This window comes from Phascolarctos cinereus, unplaced genomic scaffold (assembly GCF_003287225.1).
Source record: "Phascolarctos cinereus isolate Bilbo 61053 unplaced genomic scaffold, phaCin_HiC Scaffold_4;HRSCAF=312, whole genome shotgun sequence".
Classification (NCBI taxonomy): Eukaryota; Metazoa; Chordata; class Mammalia; order Diprotodontia; family Phascolarctidae; genus Phascolarctos; species Phascolarctos cinereus.
This window is the reverse complement of record NW_027555847.1, coordinates 576955624-576976409: the sequence shown is the minus strand read 5'-3', so window position 1 is coordinate 576976409 and position 20786 is coordinate 576955624. Positions and strand designations below refer to the sequence as shown.

Here is a 20786-nt window from a genome sequence, read left to right as displayed (position 1 = left end):
GACAAATGTTGTGCTAATATTTAAGTATACCAAGTCTGCAGCAATTCCTCGAGCTATCCTTAGTAATTTATCAAAAAAGAAAATGAGATTAATCTGGAATGATCTGTTTTTGATGAAGTTCTGTTGTTCCTTGGAGTTAACTATTTAGCTTTCTAGATGCTTCCAAATCATCTTTTTAATAATAAAATCTTGAATTATGATGGTAATCAAAGTCAAGCATATTAACCAGACTCCACCAACTTCTTTTTTTGGTCTTTCTTTCCAGTGTTGTGAAATCTGCATTTTCTAGTCTGCTACTGAGACAGCTAATGCTGATCTTTACTATAGTTCTGTTGCATTTTCTGTGCATTCAAGATTATATGTTTTGGGGCTTTGCTCATGTATGCTGTTGGGAGATTAAAAAAAATAAAAGTTTGACTCTGAATTAGTCAAACCATCAGGACACTGACGACATAGAAATAGCAAGAAGCTGACTTTATTTCTAAGATAAGACATTCTGAGGTACTACCCTTTCAATAGAGACAATAAATTTGGGAGGGAGAGAACTGAAAAGAAAAGGTTAAATCAAATTCATTACTCTAGATTTGACAAATTAAAGTAATGCAAAGCAGTGTTTTGGGAGATTTAAAACATATCAGAATTCATATAATTTTAGAAGTTTTCATGCTATTTGCCTGCTGGCTACCCCAAATCAGCATGTCAAACTGAACTCATCTTCTTCCTCAAAACTGTATTCCCCCTGTGGAGGTTATTAACTCTGTCAAAAGTACAATCATTTTACTTAGCCACCTTTGAAACCTCAAGAATCTTTGGCTGCTTCTTTTACACTGAATCCACACTCAGTCCTCCCTTTAGATCCTTCCTTTGTAATGCCACTTGTATCTACTATTTCCTTTCTATTCCCTTCAATCTGGGTGCCATATTCTAGTAAAGCTATTGATAAGACTGAAAGTAACCATACACAGAATGGCAAACAGTATTGATAAAAGAGCTTAAGATCATATCCCTTAAGAATTAGTTAAAGGAATGGAGGATGTGCACAACAGAAGACTTATCAGGAGATGACAGTATTGTAAAGTATTTAAAGGACTGTCACACTGAAGAGGAATTAGGCTTATTCTATACAGTATCCAGAGGTAGAACTACATACAACTAACAGAAGTACAAAGAAGCTGATTTAGTCTCAATTCTATGAAAAACTCCTAAAATAGAGCTATCCCAAAGAACAGGATGTCTAGACAGGTACTGTAGGTTTTTCTTATTGAAGGTCTTCAAACAAAGGTTGGTTTACCACTTTGAGCTGTTGTAGAAAAAAATTTTGTTCAGATATAGGTTAACCAAATTAGCTAAATTCAGAGACATATATTCACCAATACCTGGATACTTGCCATTGTATTGTCATGGAGTTGTTGTTGTTGTTGAGTCATTTCAGTTGTGTCCAACTCTTCGTGACCCCATTTGGGGTTTTCTTGGCAAAGATACTGGAGTGGTTTGCCATTTCCTTCTCCATCTCATTTTACAGATGAGGAAATTGAGGCAAACAGCGTTCAGTGACTTGTTTAGGGTCACACAGTTTTAGTAAGTGTCTGAAGCCAGATTTGAACGTAGGGAGATAAATGAGTCTTCCTGACTCCAGGCCTGGCACTCTACCCAATGAGCCACCTAACTGCTCCCTAAATGTAAATACTAGATAACAAAGGAATTTGTACCGAGCTAGATACTTATTTGAATTTCTTTTGATGTATGTGGTTTTCTTACCCTTAAGTGTAGCACTTTAAAAGTGGCCCTGAGTTGCTTAGTTACTCCAGATTATAAAAGAATATAAAACCTGAGGATTAGAGGGAGAAGCCAGTACAACATTCATGGGGTGTCTGCAGTTATAAAAGAGCTGGGCAGTTCCCGTTTGTATCTTATATACCTTTTAGTGAACTCACAAGGTCAGAACAAAGAGGACCCAGGACAACTATGTAAGAGATATGCATGTGTTTATTTTATCTTATATTCTGATATTAAAAACTGATAATTTGGGGATGGTCTCTGAGCTTGAGTCATGTCTATCTTTCTTCAGACCTTGGAGGCAGGTACTATTTCTCATTTTTCTATTTAATCTTTATACCACTTGATAAAATACTTTGTACATAGATGGTCAAATACCTATCGATGAATTTAGCTTTAGTTACTTAGAAAAATCTGTATATTATTCTCCATCAATAACAAATTAAAAAAATTATTGCTATAGGTTTTATATCACAAACATAACTAAAACCTACTTAAACCATTCTCAGGTACTAAATTAGATACTGTGCCAAAACCAAAAAGTAAGTTTTAATTACTTTTAAAAAAAACTTTAGTTTATCACTTACACAGAGGACTTCCCAGTACGAGGATCCTTAAATGTTGTTGTCTTTGTGTTATGATCAACAAAATACTTGAGACCTTCTCTAGTATATCTGATTTCCCAGCCCTCTGGAAGGGGACTTTCAGGTAATAAACTGCAAGATAAATTTATTAAAAGAAATAAACATGATTTTTGACCATCAAAGATTTCCACTGCTATTTTAGTATATTTTTAATGAATATAGGCAAGCTACATGTAGTAGAAACTGAAGACAGTATACTCTCACTCACCCTTGAGTTCTTGGGTCTTCCCACTGTGTTGTTTTTGTGTTATGATTGACAAAGTAAACTCTGTCATTTGAATCTACTCTTTTTTCTTAAAAAAAAAAAGAGAGAGAGATAATAATAAAAATAAGTATTTAAGAGTCCTATAGCATAAAGTATCTTTATTTACCTTTAGAAATAGCATGTTAACTTACCCCAACCAGGTGGCAAAGGACCAAGAGGATCATTTTCTGCAGATAACATTGAAGCCTGATTTAAAACAGAAAAAAAAGGACCAAGTATTTGAATGTGTTCTTTATTTAAAAAATAATTTAAAAATCTTGAAACCTAGAAATGGTATTTAATTTCATAGTGCCTGAGATTGTTTCAATGCAAATTGAAACAGAGCAATGAATTTGAAAGAAAAGATTCCCATAAAAATATGTTTATCTGTGGTAAAAACGGTTGACCAGCTGTAGAGACTGCTTTCAAAATTTTTATTTCCCTAACAGAAGACATAATATGCGGGCAACAAAAACTACCAAAAGATCATTCTGCAAAAACAGGGTGGAACAGGGAGAAAGTAGGACAAGGAAGACACTTAAGAAACTATTGTAATGTTTCAAAATAGGTAAAAGTGAAATCTTTAAATCACACTGTTATTAAAAAAGAATTTAAAATGACTACCTTAACGATCATTAAAAATATAAGATTATTTGAACTCAGTTAATTCAGACTGTTTTTTTTCCTTTAACATTTTATATCTAAAATCAATATAATATTTGGGGGGGGGACACCAACTCAGTGATTTAAAGTACGGGCTTGGAGAGAATTAATACAAAATAACCATAGTGCTGCATTAAAATCTTAGAGTACACACACACAACTACACACACACAGTGGAAAGCTTAGTATTAAGGTACTATATTTGAGATGAGCATTTCAATGAATTAAAACCTCTAAATATTAACTACCGTAAATGGGATGGATCCTCACTGGGGAAAAAAAAGGTTCAACTCATAAAAATAAAATTTAAAAGAATAAAACAAATCTAGAATTGCTGTTACTTGAAAATCCATTTCTGGATTACAGGATATTTTATACTTTAAACACTTTGGCATTTAACTTCATATTTTTATTATTTTTGAAAAATGTTTAACAATTTACTATACGGTATTTTATAATAGATTAGTAATATGAAGTAGAAATTTTTCATTTGTCCTTGACTAGGTCACAAAATCAAAGTAATCAATATACATAATATTTTTAGTTTTTGTCTTTTTCTGGTACCCATGGAATATCGAGAATACTTTAAAATCAAAAGATACTAAAATGTCTTTACAACATGGCTCTCAGCAATCAGAAATTTCTCAGTTATGCCTTTCAATGTGTAAAAAGCTATGTGTTATGTATCATATCGTATTTACATACTTTTATCCATATATACTGTTAAAAGCAGCAAAGGCCCTTAATTATCCAACATCATATTAACAGCCTTTATTAAACACCACAATGTTAAATAAGCAATATTAAAAAAATTAATATTCTCATTTTAATTATAGCATAGTTTTCTCAAAACAAATTTACATTAGAAATTCAAAAAAGGAAAATTTCTAAACTGAAATTTAATAATCAACTGCTTAAAAAAGGGGAAAACCTTAGAATAATTCCTATTTGGATGAGATCCATGTTTATTTATCCACAAGGGCACTTTTTTATACGTATACATAGAGCAGTTCAGATAGAAACCAATCTGCACTGTTGAAATTATCCGCCTGTCAAGTGGAAAAATTAAAATTATTGTTACCATGTAGCTTTTCTGTTCCTCCTTCAAACTAACTTCTCCAATGACCCATGCTCAGGGAAAAACAAAAATATGACCCCAGAAGACTATCTAACTAGAATAATTTGGGATGGGATTCTAAGGTAAAATTTTAGACTGGTAGAGTTGGACACAGAATCTAAATTTACGCGGAAGAAAATTTCTTCTATCTGCCTATCAACCAATTCAGACTGGTGACTTGAGAGGCAGACTCTTGTGATATGTCTGTCGCAACTGGGTGAGAGTAGAGCGCAGTCCAGCACAGACTGCACCAGCACAGCCCCAGCCCTAGCCCCAGCAAACCAGGAGCAAGCCTTGGAAGTGACTGAATCAGCAGTGGCAGTGGCTGCTTCCAGAGCTCTCAGCCCACAGACAGTAAGGGGGTTGAACAACTGGTCAGAAGGAGATTACAAGGGTCTTTCTGCTAGCACTGAGACTGGACTGTGTTGTTCTGCCCATACTCAGATCTGGGTCACAGTCCTGGGTGGCAGTCCAAGGGGGAGGAAGAGCACTACCATAGCAGAGCTTGCAGTAGTAAAGGATGAGGGACCCTTCTCACAGTTTTAGAGGACAAAAGAGTGCTTGTGGTAACTCACATACCAAGGCACAGGATGGAAGAGTAGTAAACACCTCTCCTTAGATCACACCACCTTGAAGAACTAAAAATGTACAGGTCTTTAGAATTAGCTCTGAAAACAGCTGTAGCTTGGGATAGTGTACCCTCCACTGTGGAAGCAGAGCCCCACTTTAACAAAGACTTAAAAGTCAAGTAACAGACTGGGAAAACGAGCAAACAACAGAAAAAACTCTAACTACAGAAAGTTCCTATGGTGACAAGGAAAATCAAAACACACATTCAGAAGAAGGCAAGAAGTCAAAGCTCCTGCATCCAAAGCCTCCAAGAAAAACATGAATTGGTTTCAGGCCATGGAAGAGGTCAAGAAGGATTTTGAAAATCAAGTAAGAGAGGTAGAGGAAAAATTGTGAAATGAAATGAGAGTGATGCAAGAAAATAATGAAAAACAAGTCAACAACATGGCAAAGGAGACACAAAAAAATACTAAAGAAAAAAAACACACCTTAAAAAACAGACTAGGAGAGGCAGATAGGTGGCACAGTACAGCTCTGGCCTTGCAGTCTGAAGGACCTGAATTCAAATCTGACCTCAGAAACTTGAAACTTACTAGCTGTGTGCCCCTGGGCAAGTCACTTAATCCTGACTGCCTCACCAAAATAAGCAAAAACAAAACAAAACAAAAAACAGGCTAGGCCAAATGATAAAAGAGGTCCAAAAAGCCTGTGAGGAGAAGAATGCCTTAAAAAGCAGAACTGCCAAATGGAAAAGTAGGTCCAAAAGCTCACTGAAGGAAATAATTCCTTAAAAATAAGAATGGAGCAAATTGAAACTAACGACTTTATGAGAAATTAAGAAACAATTAAACAAAACCAAAAGAATGAAAAAAAAAGAAGACGACAATGTGAAAGTCTCACTGGAAAAACAACTGACCTTGAAAACAGATCCAGGAGAGATGATTTAAAAATTATTGGACTACCTAAAAGCCAGATCAAAAAAAAAGAGCCTAGACATTATCTTTCAAAAAATTATCAAGGAAAACTGCCCTGATATTCTAAAAACAGAAGGCAAAATAGAAATTGGAAGAATCTATTGATCAACTCCTGAAAGAGATCCCAAAATGAAAACTGCCAGAAATGTTATAACCAAATTCAAGGGGTCAGGGAGAAAATATTGCAAACAGCCAGAAAGATACAATTTAAGTATGGTGGAGCCACAGTCCGGATTAACACAAAATTTAACAGCTTCTACATTAAAGGATCAGAGGCATTAGAAGATAATATTCCAGAAGGCAAAGGAGCTAAGATTACAACCAAGAATCACCTATCCAGCAAAACTGAGTGTAATCCTTCAAATGAGATAGAGGATTTTCAAGCATTCTTGATGAAAAGACCAAAGCTGAAGAGAAAATGTGACTATCAAATACAAGAATCAAGAGAAGCAGAAAAAGGTAAACAAGAAAGGGAAATTGTAAGGGACTTAAGTTTAAACTCTTTACATTGCTACATGATATTTGTAACTCATAAGACCTTCTCCTTATTAGGGTAGTTAGAAGGAATTTATATAGACAGAGGGCATAGGTATGAGTTGAATGTAAAAGAATGATATCTAAAAAATAAACTTAAGGGATGAGAGAAGAATGTACTGGGAGAAAGAGAGAGGTAAAATGGGGTAAATTATCTCGTATAAAAGAGGCAAGAAAAAGCTTTTATAATGGAGGGGAAGAGGGGTCAAGGGGAGTGAGTGAACCTTACTCTCATCAGAATTGGCTCAAAGAGTGAATAAGATACACAGTCAACTGGGTACAGAAAAATCTCTTACCCTACAAGAAAGAAGGAAGGGAAGGGGATGGGGGGGTGACAGAAGGGAAGGCAGATTGGGGAAGGGGGGTAGTCAGAAACAAAACACTTTTGAAGACGGACATGGTGCAAGGAGAGAGAGAATAGAATAAACGGGGGGGTTAATAGTATGGAGGGAGCAACAGTAACTGAAAAAAAATTTGAAGCAGTTTCTCTTATAAAGTTTCTCTCAAACATATAAAGAACTGAGTCAAATTCATAAAAATAAGAGCCATTCTCCAACTGATAAATAATCAAAAGATATGATCAGTTTTCAGAGGAAGTAATCAAAGCTATTTATAGCCATATGAAAAAGTACTCTAATTCACTGCTGACTGGAGAAATACAAATTAAAACAATTCTGAGGTACTACCTCATACCTATGGATTAACTATTAAGACAGAAAAGGTAAATGACAAATGCTAGAAGGGATGTGAGAAAAATGAGACATTAATGCACTGTTGGTGGAGTTGTGAATGATTCAACCATTCTGTAGAGCAATCTGGAATTATGCCCAAAAGGCTATAAAACCACGAATACCCTTTGACATAGCAACATCATTACTAGGTCTGTATTCCAAAAGAGATAAAAAACAAACAAAACAAAACAAAACAAAAAAAAAGGAAAAGGATCTATACGCACAAAAATATTTATAGCAGCTCTTTTCTGGGGGCAAAGAATTAGAAATTGAGGGGATGTCCATCAAATGGAAATGACTGAATAAGTTGTGATATGTGATTATTATGGAATACTATTGTACTGTAAGAAATAATGAGCAGGGTGCTCTCAAAAAAACCTGGAAAGACTTGCCACGGGCTGATGCAAAGTGCAATGTACTATGTACAAAGTTAACAGCTATATTGTATTGAATGACTTAGCTACTCTCAGCAATACAACGATACAAGAAAACCCTGAAGGACTTAGGATGAAAAATGCAATTCATCCTCAGAGAAAGAACTGATGGTGTATGAATACAGATTGAAGCATACATTTTTTTAAACTTTTTTTTTCTTGAGGGTTTTTTTTTTTGGTCTACGTTCTCTCACAACATGACTATTACGGGTATGTTTTGGATGACTATACATGTTAACTTCTATTGAATTGCTTGCCTTCTCAATGGGGGGCTGGAGGTGGGGAAAAAGGAAGGGAAAGAATTTGGAGCTCAAAGTTTTAAAAACAAGAGTTAAAAATTGTTTTTACATGTAACTGGAGAAAAATAAAATACTAAATAATTTTTTTTAAAAAAGGTTATGGACAGGGTTACTAAGGTAGATCATAGGAAAGCTAAATAGCAAACTTAAATTTTACCAAAACATTTGATAAAGTTTCACTTATTTTTCTTGTGGAAAAGATGGAATGATATGGATTAGATAATTTTATGTTTCCCTTCAATGCAGGTTATGAAGAGAAAGATTTCCATTAGGGCCTGTGCTGCTTTTTAGGGCTCCAAGTCTCACAAAGAGACATTCCTGCTATAAATAAAGCCTTGTGAATAGTTTACAAAATTCCTCTGATCTACAAACAATTCTATTCAACTACAAATACGGGATTAGATTTCCCAAATGATAAATGTTATTTTTCAGAGGAAGAAATCCAAGCCATCAAGAGCCACACGAAAAAAATTCTCTAAGCCATTGATAACTAGAGAAATTCCAATTAAAACAACATTGAAGTTGCACTGCATGTCATATCCATCAGACTGACAAAGTTGTTTAAAAAGAAAGAAAGAAAGAAAACAGCAAATGCTGGAAGGACTATGGAAGAACAGGTACATTAATGTATTATTGATGAAGCAGTTAACTGGTTCAGTCACTGTGGAAAGTAATCTGGAACTCTGCCCAAAAAGCTATTCAATTGTGCCTACTCTTTGACCCAGTGATACCATTACCAGAACAAAGAGGAAAAGGATCCGTACATATAAAAACATTAATAGCAGCTATTATTTTTTGTGATGGCAAAGCATAGCTGAACAACTTATGGTATAAGAATGTGAAAGAATACTATTGTGCTATAAGAAATAATGAAAAGGGTTAATTCAGAGAAACCTGGGGAAACTTGTATGAACTAAGGCAGAGTAAAGTGACCAGAAGCAGGAGAAAAATTTAAATAAGGGGAAAAAGGTAGCAGGCACTATGCTAAGTGCCTTACAAATATCATCTCATTTGATTAACAATAACAATATCATACAGACAAACAACTTTGAAAGACTTAGGAACAATGATCACTGCAATGACCAACCACTACTTCAGAGGACATATGATGAATTATGCTAACCAATTTCAGATACAGATGGATGGACTCAAAAGTACAGATGGAGATTTTTTTTTTCTTAACATGGCCAATGCAAAGGGGCAGCTAGGTGGTGCAGTGGATAGAGCACTGGCCCTGAAGTCAGGAGTACCTGAGTTCAAATCCGGCCTAAGACCAAACACTTGATATGTACTAGCTATATGACCCTGGGCAAGTCACTTAACCCCAACAGCCTAAAAAAAAGAAAAGAAAAGAAAAGAAAAGAATATGGCCAATGCAGGAATTTGTTTTTTTACTTCTAGTACTGTTTAATCATTCTTCTGAAACTTGCTAAATGTTTTGGAAATATTCTTCTCTTTCAAGCTTATTGTATATATTATACTATTAACACAAAGCTCTCTGATCAAACTACTGTTTCCTTTGTAAATCTGAGAATTTGTAACAGTACTTTCCCTACTACCATCTCAGAACATTACATTTATTTACATGAAAATTATTCAGGAATATACACAAGTTAGGATATTATTACTAAATCTTTTATTCAAAGGATGCCTTTATGACTATTAGAATAATTAAAAAGCCTTTTCTAATAAGTACTGTGGGGGGCGGAGCCAAGATGGCTGAGTAAAAGCAGTGACTTGCTAAAAGCAGTGACTTGCTTGAGCTCTCCCCCAAACCCCTCCAAATACCTATAAAAAATGGCTCTAAACAAATGCTAAAGCAGCAGAACCCACAAAAATACAGAGTGAAATAATTTCTAGCCCAAGACAACCTGGATGATTGATGGGAAAGGTATATTGCGCGGGGCTGGAAAAGGAGCAGAGTTTGGGCGTGGGCATGCAGGCTGCAGTGAACCTAGAGCAGGCCTCAGAGGACTGAATCGCAGCCAGCTGTGGCGGTTTCCAAACTTCTCAACCCACGAATGCCAGGGGCAACTTAGAAGGTCAGTGGGAAAAGTCTGTGTCTGTGGTGGTATGAGAGAGAAGCGAGGTGGTCTCAGCTCCAGTTACTGAACTCAGCCCCAGGGTGGCAGCTGCCTCCTAACCTTCCAGCCCACAGACTGAGAGGGAATCGAGTGACTGATCAGATGGGGATTGCAGGGATCTCTTTGCTAGTACTGAGGAAGGAATCTCTTGCTTTGCCCATGCCTGGATCTGGGTCACAATTCTGGGTGGCGGTCCTGGGGCAAGGAGGAGCACTGGCGTGGTGGAGTTTGTAGTGGTGGTGAAGAGGAAACCCTCCTCAAAATTCCAAGAGAGAAAAGACTGTGGCCGGTCACTCAAAGACCAGAGCACAGGCCAGGAAAGGAGTAAACACCTCGCCCTTGATCATAGCACCTTGGAAGAACTAAAAATTTACAGGTCCCTAGAAGTATCTCTGAAAACAGCTGCACAAACCCCCGAAGCTTGGGACAGTACATTCTCCACGCTGGAAACAGATTCCTACCTTAACAAAGAGTTCATAATTCAAGTAATTGGCCAGGATCATGAGCAAGCAGCACAAAAAGAGAGTCAGACTGTATTATCTTATTCTGGTGACAAAGAAAATCAAAACATACAACCAGAAGAAGACAACGAAGCCAAAGCTCCTACATCCAAAAGCCTCCAAGAAAAATATGAATCAGTCCCAGGCCATGGAAGAGTTCAAAAAGGAGTTTGAGAAGCAAATAAGAGAAGTAGAGGAAAAACTGAGAGTGATGCTAAAGGAGACCAAAAAAAATACTGAAGAAAATAACACCTTAAAAAATAGCCTAACCCAAATGGCAAAAGAGGTCCAAAAAGCCAATGAGGAGAAGAATGCCCTAAAAAGCAAAATTGGCCAAATGGAAAAGGAAGTCCAAAAGCTTACTGAAGAAAATACTTCCTTAAAAATTAGAATGGAGAAATTGGAAGCTAGTGACAATTTGAGAAATAAAGGCACTGTAACACTAATCCAAAAGAATGAAAAAAAAAAGAAGAGAATGCGAAATATCTCATTGGAAAAACAACTGACCTGGGAAATAGATCCAGGAGAGAGAACTTAAAAACTATTGGACTATCTGAAAGCCATGATCAAAAAAAGAGCCCAGACGTCATCTTTCAAGAAATTATCAAGGAAAACTGCCCTGATATTTTAGAACCAGAGGGCAAAATAGAAATGGAAAGAATCCACTGATCACCTGCTGAAAGAGATCCCCAAAGGAAAACTCCTAGGAATGTTATAGCCAAATTCCAGAATTCCCAGGTCAAGGAGAAAATATTTCAAGCAGCCAGAAAGAAACAATTCAAGTATTGTGGAAACACAATCAGGATAACACAAGATTTAGCAGCTTCTACATTAAGGGACCAGAGGGCATGGAGTATGATATTCTGGAGGGCAAAGGAGATAGGACTACAACCAACAATCACCTACCCAGCAAAACGGAACATAATCCTTCAGGGTAAAAAATGGTCATTCAATGAAATAGGGGACTTTCAGGCATTCCTGAGGAAAAGACCAGAGCTGAATATAAAATTTGACTTTTAAATACAAGACTCAAGTGAAACATGAAAGAGGTAAACAGGAAAGAGAAATCATAAGAGACTTATTAAGGTTGAATTGTTTACATTCCTGCAGGGAAAGATGATATTTATAACTCATAAGTCCTTTGTCAGTATTAGGGTAGTGGGAGGGGTGATATCCGGAAAATAAAATTAAGGGGTGAGAAAGGATTATACTAGGAGAAGGAGAAACGGAGAAAATTACTTCACATGAAACAGACATGAAAAGGCTTTTACAGTAAAGGGGAAATGGGGGAAAGTAAGAGGAAATGAGTGAATCTTATTCTCATAGGATTTGGCTTAAGGAGAGAATAACATATACAATGGAGTATGGAAATCTATCTTACCCTACAGGAAAATAAGGGGGTAAGGGGACAAGAGAGCAGGGGGTTGATAGAAGGGTGGGGAGACTGGGGGAGGGGATAATCAAAAGCAAACACTTGTGAGGAGGGACAGGGTCAAAAGAGAGAATAGAATAAATGGGGGGGGTAGGACAGGATGAAGGGAAATATACTTAATTTTTCACAACAGGACTACTATGGAAGTATTTTGCATGACTACACATCTACAACTTGTATCAAGATGCTTGTCTTTTCAATGGGGAGGGGAGGGAGGAAGGGAGAAAATTTGTAACCCAAAGTTTTTAAAATGCATGTTAAAAATTAAAAAAAGAAAAAGAAATAAGTACTATGGAACCAAAAGGCTAAGCATTCTTAAATATTTAGAAAAATGAGATTTTTTTTAAAAAAAATCAAGTTGCTAATAAGAACTTTTTCAAGAAACATCTTATTATACTAGATAACAAATCTGGAAAATATCTTAATCCTGGAAGCTATCGGGACATAACTGACTTATAAACAGTTCTTTTATGTCTGTCCTTTAAGGTTTCACAAATGCACTAACTTCTATGGTACAATACAAAATTCTATTGATCAAGACGAGCAATATCTGCTGAATTCCAAACATCTAAGTAGAACCAGAAAATGGACTGGCTTTAAAATTATTCTGTATCAGTTCTATTAAAATTTTTACACAAAAAGAGAAACGTTTGGTATTGGAAATGGAAAATACAGACAATTTGTTATGTGTGACTAAGAGATTTTAAAAATCTGTTACTCTGTTAATCAATTTGTAATCCAAAAGAAGGCAGTCATTACACTAGTCCAATTAACTTCAGAAGTTTCTATAACTTTTAAATCATAAAGGCACCAAAGTTAGGAGTAGTTTAATAAAAAAAAAAGTGGAATGACTCAACTAACATACAAATAATTCACTAGAACTGATTCTAAAGACGCTTTTAACTATTTTTCACCTAAAAGAACATAATTACAACAACAAAATGTAACTGGACATATCTGTCACCTCACATAGTAGTAGTTCCTTTAATCAATACTTACAGTGAATTGAGTTTCCTGGATGACTTTATTTTCCCTAGGGATAAAACTCACCTCTTTTCAAGTAATGAAATTTTAAAAAGTTAAATATTTTGATGAAGAATTTTTAATACATATTATACACGTTTTGCTGTTTTAAACAGATAATTTGGAACATAATTCCAACCTGTCTTCATTACTCAGGCTCATTATTATGTTGATTACAAATATTAATTATTACATTGTGCTGTAATTTAGTGATACACTCATGGAATTTTAAGATGTGTAAACGACTGTCTGCCCCTGCATTAAATAGTCTCAAATTCCTAGGCTTTCTGATTTTTTTGTCTTCACTATCCAATGCCAGCTGCTAATTTCTCACTGCAGTCGGCTGTTAGCAGTCCCTCCCCAAGTTTCCTATTGTAACCTAGAAAAAAACTGAAAAAATCTAGAGGAAACCAGGTAACTGAGATTATTAAATGAGTAATTTTGGCTGCATTCACAATACTTAAGCGAACAGGCTTTTATGTGCATGGACTTTGTGAGTTATTCTTTTTTCTAATCAGAATAATTTCTCTTACTTTTGAGTTTGTAAAACATAGGATGACTGAAGCTGCTCTAAGTCTAAATGCCAGATAAGTAGGATTTTACTATACATTGACTTTCAGAATAATTTCCAGCCTTCAAAAATGACTAGTGTGGGAAAAAATTTTTTTTTACTGAAGCAGAACCCTAAACATAAGTATACAAAAATGCAAGTGATTTAGCTCTTAAAACAAGTTATCTTTTATTCCCCCTTGCTTTAAGCAAACTTGATATATGAAAATTCAGAGAGAGAAAAAAAAAAGAAAACTAGGGGGAAGGGAATGAGCACTAAGTGTCTACCATGTGCCAGGCAAATTATCCAATGTGCCATCCTGCTATCTCTAAAAGAACAAATAGGGAGACATGTACATGAATAGTATTCATTTTTGTGAAATGTGTTTTTATTTTACAGGAGGTTCCTTTAAATATTAAGGGCCCATAGTAAATTTTAGATTATTTTTCTAAAAATTCCATAACTACGTATACATGTATTCACAAAGGTATATATCTAACACCTCTTAATTCTATTGCTTTCTCTCTCTTAATTACTTCTTATTTGTTCTGTATAAAGTTTGCTTTGTATATATTTGTTAGCATGTTGTTTCCTCTAGGACACGGACTGTCTTTTGTCCTTTTTTCTATCCCAGGCCTTGAGCAAAGCGTCCGGCACATTGTAGGGCACTTACTAAATGTTTAGTGAATTGAATTGTATATGTGTGCATACATGTTTACTGTAAATCAAAGTCCACAAAGGAATCACTGAGATTTATGAAGACTATCAAGTCTTAAACCTGAATTGCTATGTAAAGCACTGTTCTAAGTGGCCAGGCTGACAAATCTTGTTTTTGCAAAGTCCATTTTATAAAAAAACCTATGTATTAAGTCAAAATTGGAGGGGGGAAAAATATAAAACACCTTTTGTATTCTATTTCTAGTTAAAAAAAAAGAAAAAGAAAATTGGTCGTGTTGCAATCATAACTGTTTGGGGAATTAAAGGAGATATATGCCCCCCAATAACCTAACAGGATCAAAATCCTCCCTGTAATAATAACAAGCACAACGTTCATATAGCACTTTAAGGTTTGCAAAGCACTTTACAAATATTAATTTCATTTGATCCTCACAACAACCCTGAGAGGTGGGTACCATTTTTATCTCCTTTTTATAGATGTCGAAACCGATGCAGGAGGAAGTTAAGTGACTTGCCCCAGAATCACATAGCTAATGTATGAAGTAAAATTTGAACTCAGACCTTCCTGACTCTAGGTCCAGCATTCCATCCATTATACTATCTTGCTACCTTAATATATTACTTTGGAGATGTCTAAGGTTCTGCCCCAGAAAATCTGAAGAAAGAGTTAAATGGATTTATCTCACTTAAAGGACAACTAAGGTTTCCAGATGTTTCTAAGAGGGACTGCTGAGACAGCACCTCTATGTTCAGAATCTTCCCTCAGACTTCTGGGGCCTTTACCTAAGACACCTCATTGAAAGATCAGCAATACAAAGCAGAGAAAAATTAAAGGAACTAATTACAGAAGCAGTGTTTCTGCTAATGTTAATCACAGATACATAGGTTAAGTTAACATATTGCTAGTCCCACAATACTATCTTCTGCTAAGCTTTGAGAACATCACGAAGCTCTGAAGGAGAAAATACAAAAAACTCTTTCCTCAGACGATTCAAATCAATTTTTCCTTCCAATCACCATTTCTCAGAGCAACTGCAAAAACTGAGATTAGCTTACTGTCTATACTTAAACAAAAGTAACCTCTCTTTTCTTCTGAGAGGACACAGGATCACAAATGTGAAGCCAGAAAGCACCTTAAGAGACCATTTGGTCCAATCATATCATTCTGTAGAGTAGGAAATTGAAGTCCAAAGATTAAGTGACACAGTTGGTAAAGCAAGGGTTCAAATTGTGTTCTTCCTAGTCTACCACAATAGCTCCCCAACCTCAAGGTTCTGAAGTACGCATGGAACTTTGAAGTGAACAATAATGTACTCCTGAGCCACAAATTTGGCAGTAAATTATTTACCGATATTTTGTTATTGAATTTTAGCCACACCTGTTCAAATTCATAAGTTACAGGAAAAGATATGCTTTTGAACAGCCTTATTACCTGTTGTTATAGAGACAAGTACTAAAAAAATGGAATACGGCTCAAGAATAGAAAACCGAAAATGAATATTTAATAATTGTAAGATCTACCTCTGTTACATCAGAATAATTTATATTTTAATCACCTACTTTAAATTAAAAACTAAATGAACTTTGGAAATCGTGGTAAACTATCTATAAGGTATACTGTTTACAGAGTAGCAAATATGATCCCAAATATTCCCAAATCAAAAGACTAACACAGCAACAGATAGTGACTGGCCTAGCTAAGTGGGAAGGCCCATGATCACCAGGGCATTCATCTATATTTAAATTATTTTGTTCACAACAACTCATGAAGAGCAACTACTAAAGTACTGGAGGGGTTATGTTTTTATCAAAGGAGGGAGTAGCCATACCAAAGAAATATCCAATCCTTTAAAGGACTGCAGTAACACAAGGACAAGAAGAAAAAAAAAACTAAATTAGTAAGAATATAGGAATTTAGGTAAAAGAGATATAAAAAAGGAAGTATTTCTCTTCTACTTTTTTCCTGTACTAAATTTATATTTTCTCAGGAAATTATTCTCTCTATATTTGTGACAATACTCTTAGTGACAGTTGCTTCTGGTTAATGTCTACTTATATATGGTTAATGTCTACTTATATATGATCATTCATACATTCACGTTCATTCAAAGATTAATTAATTGCTCTATATTAAACATTTTTGCTACATGGAACTATATACTCAGAAGTGATTTAATTTAATATAAATAAAACAAATATTAAATAACTCCAATATATGGATGGTTTTATATAAAACTAGCAAGTGATAAAAATGAAGATTTAACCAAATTTTCACTTTTCCATGGTGTAATATTATTGTCTAGGAGTAGGTAAAGCATTGTCAGAGATATTTTTAGTTTTATATATGTTGTTAGAGCATTATAGAACTCCAAACAGAGAAAGAATTCAGATATTCCATGGCTCAAAATTGTTTTTCCTTTCAAATACAGGTATTGAAAAATATCATTAATTCAGACTCTGTGATAATGCAATCTGAGACAGCCTGAAGTTTAACTAAGTATTTATTTTAAAAAAACAATTGTTCAGGAAGTACTCTAAATAAAGTTTCAGAAGGCATATTTAGCTCAAAGAAGAAAAGCAAGCTATTTTGAGGACTACGGGCACAGACTATAAATAAATGGATGCTAATTACATTTGAGTTATCTAGTCATTCAATAAGGTCAAGCAGCAGACTTCTATTTGGAAAGCAAATATCTATTTAGAGTTATGTCTTTAACACAATGTTAAATCTGGGTGTAATCTTAGAAACCACTGACAATCTTCTTCGTTTTCAGATGAGAATAGTGAGGCTTAAAAGTTAACTTAGATTACTCTTAAAACATTCTATAATTCAGGTTTTTTTATTCATTCATTCTAGCCTTTACTAACTGGTACTGTAAATACAATAAAAGCTATATATACATCAAACCAGCAACACTTGTCTAAGTTTGTTTTATACCTGCGGCACAGAGGAAAGAATGCTGGCCTTGAAGTCAGGAAACTTGGTTTGAACACTACCCCAGACTGTGATTAGTTACATGACCACATTCAAGGTGCTAAGCCATTCAGAGCCTCATTTTATTCTCCTGAAAAACGGGGATAGTAATACTTGTAACAGTAATGCCTCACAGGATCATTATGAAGAAAGAATGAGGCAAAAGTTAGAGAGAAATTTAAATGAGTTATTATTATGCATAACCATGGCTAGAAACAACAAAAATCTCTCATGTACACTGACAATCTTAGGAATGTTTCTATTCAAATCACCAGCCAGTTGAGGCATGGGGACTACAAGAGTAGATTAGTCCCTTTCTCACTTATGTAGAATGGGAAGGAAATCTGCTAAGAGTAAAAAGATTGTTCCACCCAATCACCTACCGTCTTTTGCTGCCTGTGGATACCTTTTTCCCCATAACTTTTAGGTTCTCTGTTTTTCTGTGTTGCCCAAAAGCACTGAATTTTCCCCCTCATCACCAACCCTGAAACTCAGACCTCCTCAGTACTCCCTGCTCCTGGGACACCCTCCTCCCTCTGTCTGGAGAGGATAGAAAGTGAAGAGCTCCTCCCAGACCCTACAGTTAAGAAGGCAGTGGGTAGCCTTTGCTTTCATTTTCCACCAGGATGTACTCCTCTGGATTTCATGACCCAGTGCTGGGTACCTTCTTGCCCCTCATTCCTCCCCACCCTCCAAAACTTTACACCCTCAAATTTAAGCTCCTTTTTCCATACTGTCTTTCTATTAAAAGGAGCTCAGATTCTGGGCTCCTTGAGGGGAGGGGCTGTTTTTCTCTCTTCTTTGTAACCCTGGCACTTACCATAGTATCTGGCACATGGTAGGCTCTTAATAAATGTTTATTAACTAACTTAGTACCCAGTCAAGACTCCTAGTATCCTAAAAAAGCACATCTCATCCAGGTAATAGGAAGAAATTGGAAAGAGTGGCCCTAATTCAAACTGGGTGTAAGGCATTTAAGATGGAGAGGCACTAGCATCTAGGAGGCATCAGAATGGATCTGATGTAGAAGGATGCATTTGAGCCAAATGTTGAAGGAAACTAAAGGCAGAGTTGAGGAGGAAAGCATTCTAAGTATGGGGGAACATGACCCAAAAAATCCCCTAAAAATAATGCAAGAACAAAAGCATACATTTACATCTCAGTTTGAGAGAATGAGGTCCAGAGATGGTAAGTGATCACACAGACCCAGAATTCAAATTCTGACTTCAGATCCAGTGTCATTTCTACTGCTCTATTGCCTTCAGTCTAACCACAACTATACTTATGTAATAAAGTCAGCCCAAGGAGGAGAGAAAAGCAGTTTTCTTTTGGTGACATGCAGTCCTTTCTATAAGAAGCCTTTCCCAATCTCCCCTAATGCTAGGACTTTTTCCTCTGTTACTTCTCAGTTATCTGCTTGTTGGTATGTTGTCTCCCTCATTAGACTGAGCTCCTTCAGAGCAGGGACTAAAGTTTTTTGGCCTTTCTTTGTAACCTCAGCACTCAAGCATACCTGGCACCTAGCAGAGGCTGAATAAATGCTTGCTGACTGAATGACTTTCCTCTAAAGAACAGAATAGGCCACTGCACTGGGACCCTTATTTATTTCTTAATTAAGTGGATACAACTCTCATGAATAGGACCTGCCCCATATTAAGTCAAGTATTCCTGAGATTCTGAGTCTCCAAGGGACTGTTTGCTTCAGTTTCCTCATCTATAAGAATGAGCTGGAGAAGGAAAGGCCAAACCACTCCAATATCTTTGACAAGAAAACGCCAAATGGGGTCACGAAGAGTCAGAGATGACTGAAACAACTGAACAAATACATTAATACCCCTGCAAGTTAAAGCCACTTGCTATGACATAGGGCCACTAGATCTTTTCTGCTATAGAAGTAGAGACCTAACTGCCTAGAACGTTCAAAGTAGCTTCTTTCCTTCTCTGTCCCTTCTTCCCCCATCTTATAAGTTGACCTAGGAATCAATGCTTTCCCCATCCTGGCTACTGTAGTTTTTCTATTCACTTCCCACACCCAGGCTATTTTGCTCCTTTGTTTTCTTGGGGTTTGGTTGCCAGCAGTCACAGAACCTTAGCTCTGAAGGAGATCCTTAAAAATATCCAGTTAAATCCCCTCCTTCCACAGATCAATCAACCACACAAGTATGGTTGTATTAAGTGCCTACCATGTATCAGGCAACAGGGATAAAAATCCGAAGTAAAATAGACTCTGCCTTCAAGGAGTTTACATTATAACCGATTTATAGATGCATATACATATATACACATATGTGTGTGTATGCATGTATGTATGTATATACACACAAACACACACACACACACACACACACACACACACACACACACACACACACACACCCATGTATAAAACAAAGCAGATAAAAGGTAATCTTGTTGGGGATGGTACTAGCAATTCAAGGCACCAAGACATGTCAATACAGAAAATGCTGCTTGAGCTGACAGAAAGGAAAAAGGGATTCCAAGAAGTGGTAGTGAGGAGTGAAAGCATTCTAGGCATGGGGGAAAAATCAGTGCAAAGTCACAGAGACTGAATATGTTGTGCATGATGAATAGCAAGAAGGCTAGATGGGAGAGTTCATACGAAGGAGTAATGTGTAACAAAGCTGGAAAGATAGATGGGACCAGGTGGTGAAGAACTTAAATACCAAACAAAAGAGATTATATTTAATCTTAGAGGTAACAGGAAGTCGCTAGAGTTTGCTGAGTATGGGGATGACCATGGTCAAAACTGCACCGTAGGAAAATCACTCTGGTAGCTGCGTTTGTGGGGGAAATCAGAGGAGAGACCAATTAGGAGGCTACTGTAATAGTCCAGGCAAGATATACAGAAGAAGTGAACATGGTTGGTAGCTGCATAAGTGAAGTTAAAAGGACTGATACAAGATGTTCTTGCCCAACACAACAAAACAAGCGATAAAAGGGGTTAATGGTATTTAGTCCAGCTATGCTTTTATCAAAATACCTGACATTTCTATAAAGCTTTTGAAAGTTTTATAAAATATTTTACATGTGCTTTTCCAAATGAACCTAACAAAAAAGATTGTGAAGCAAGTATATTAGCAATTATTAATGCTCACTTTACAGTTGAAAAACTGAGGCTTTGGAGAATTAAAAGTAGCTGATGAATAAGCATTAAAGGTAGAATTCAAACTCAACTCTTCTTCACTCCAGGATTTTATTCATTCTCCTCTAATGATTCATAAACCATGCCATCTGTGACTCCCTGAGTAGTCTTGGTTCCAGATCTCTGTACTTTCCTAGGCCACTAAGCAAAATGAAACCAAGATCTAAGCCTAGAAAAACTGTTTCCATCTCAGCTCCATCAGACAAAGATGTTGTCTGTTAGTACCTAGAATGGATATTAAAGTAACTAAGTTGTCAACATGAATGGAAGGAAAAAAAAAATTTTTTTAAAGCAGTAAACAAAGTCAAAGGCAGCAGAATCTTATGTGGCTTCATAAAGGTAATAGAGAAAATACAAGTTTTGGTTGCTTATTAATTTGGTTATATTGCTGAAGGA

At 36.0% G+C, this 20786-nt stretch overlaps 1 protein-coding gene across 1 annotated transcript in view; it reads right to left on the bottom strand.

Annotated features, from left to right (window-relative positions):
- Positions 1 to 20786, bottom strand: part of WWP1 (WW domain containing E3 ubiquitin protein ligase 1) — a 143751-nt gene that overhangs the window by 29778 nt on the left and 93187 nt on the right. The window contains 3 exon segments of the mRNA XM_078153653.1: positions 2364 to 2492; positions 2629 to 2713; positions 2817 to 2871. Coding sequence (XP_078009779.1) covers positions 2364 to 2492; positions 2629 to 2713; positions 2817 to 2871 — 269 coding nt within the window.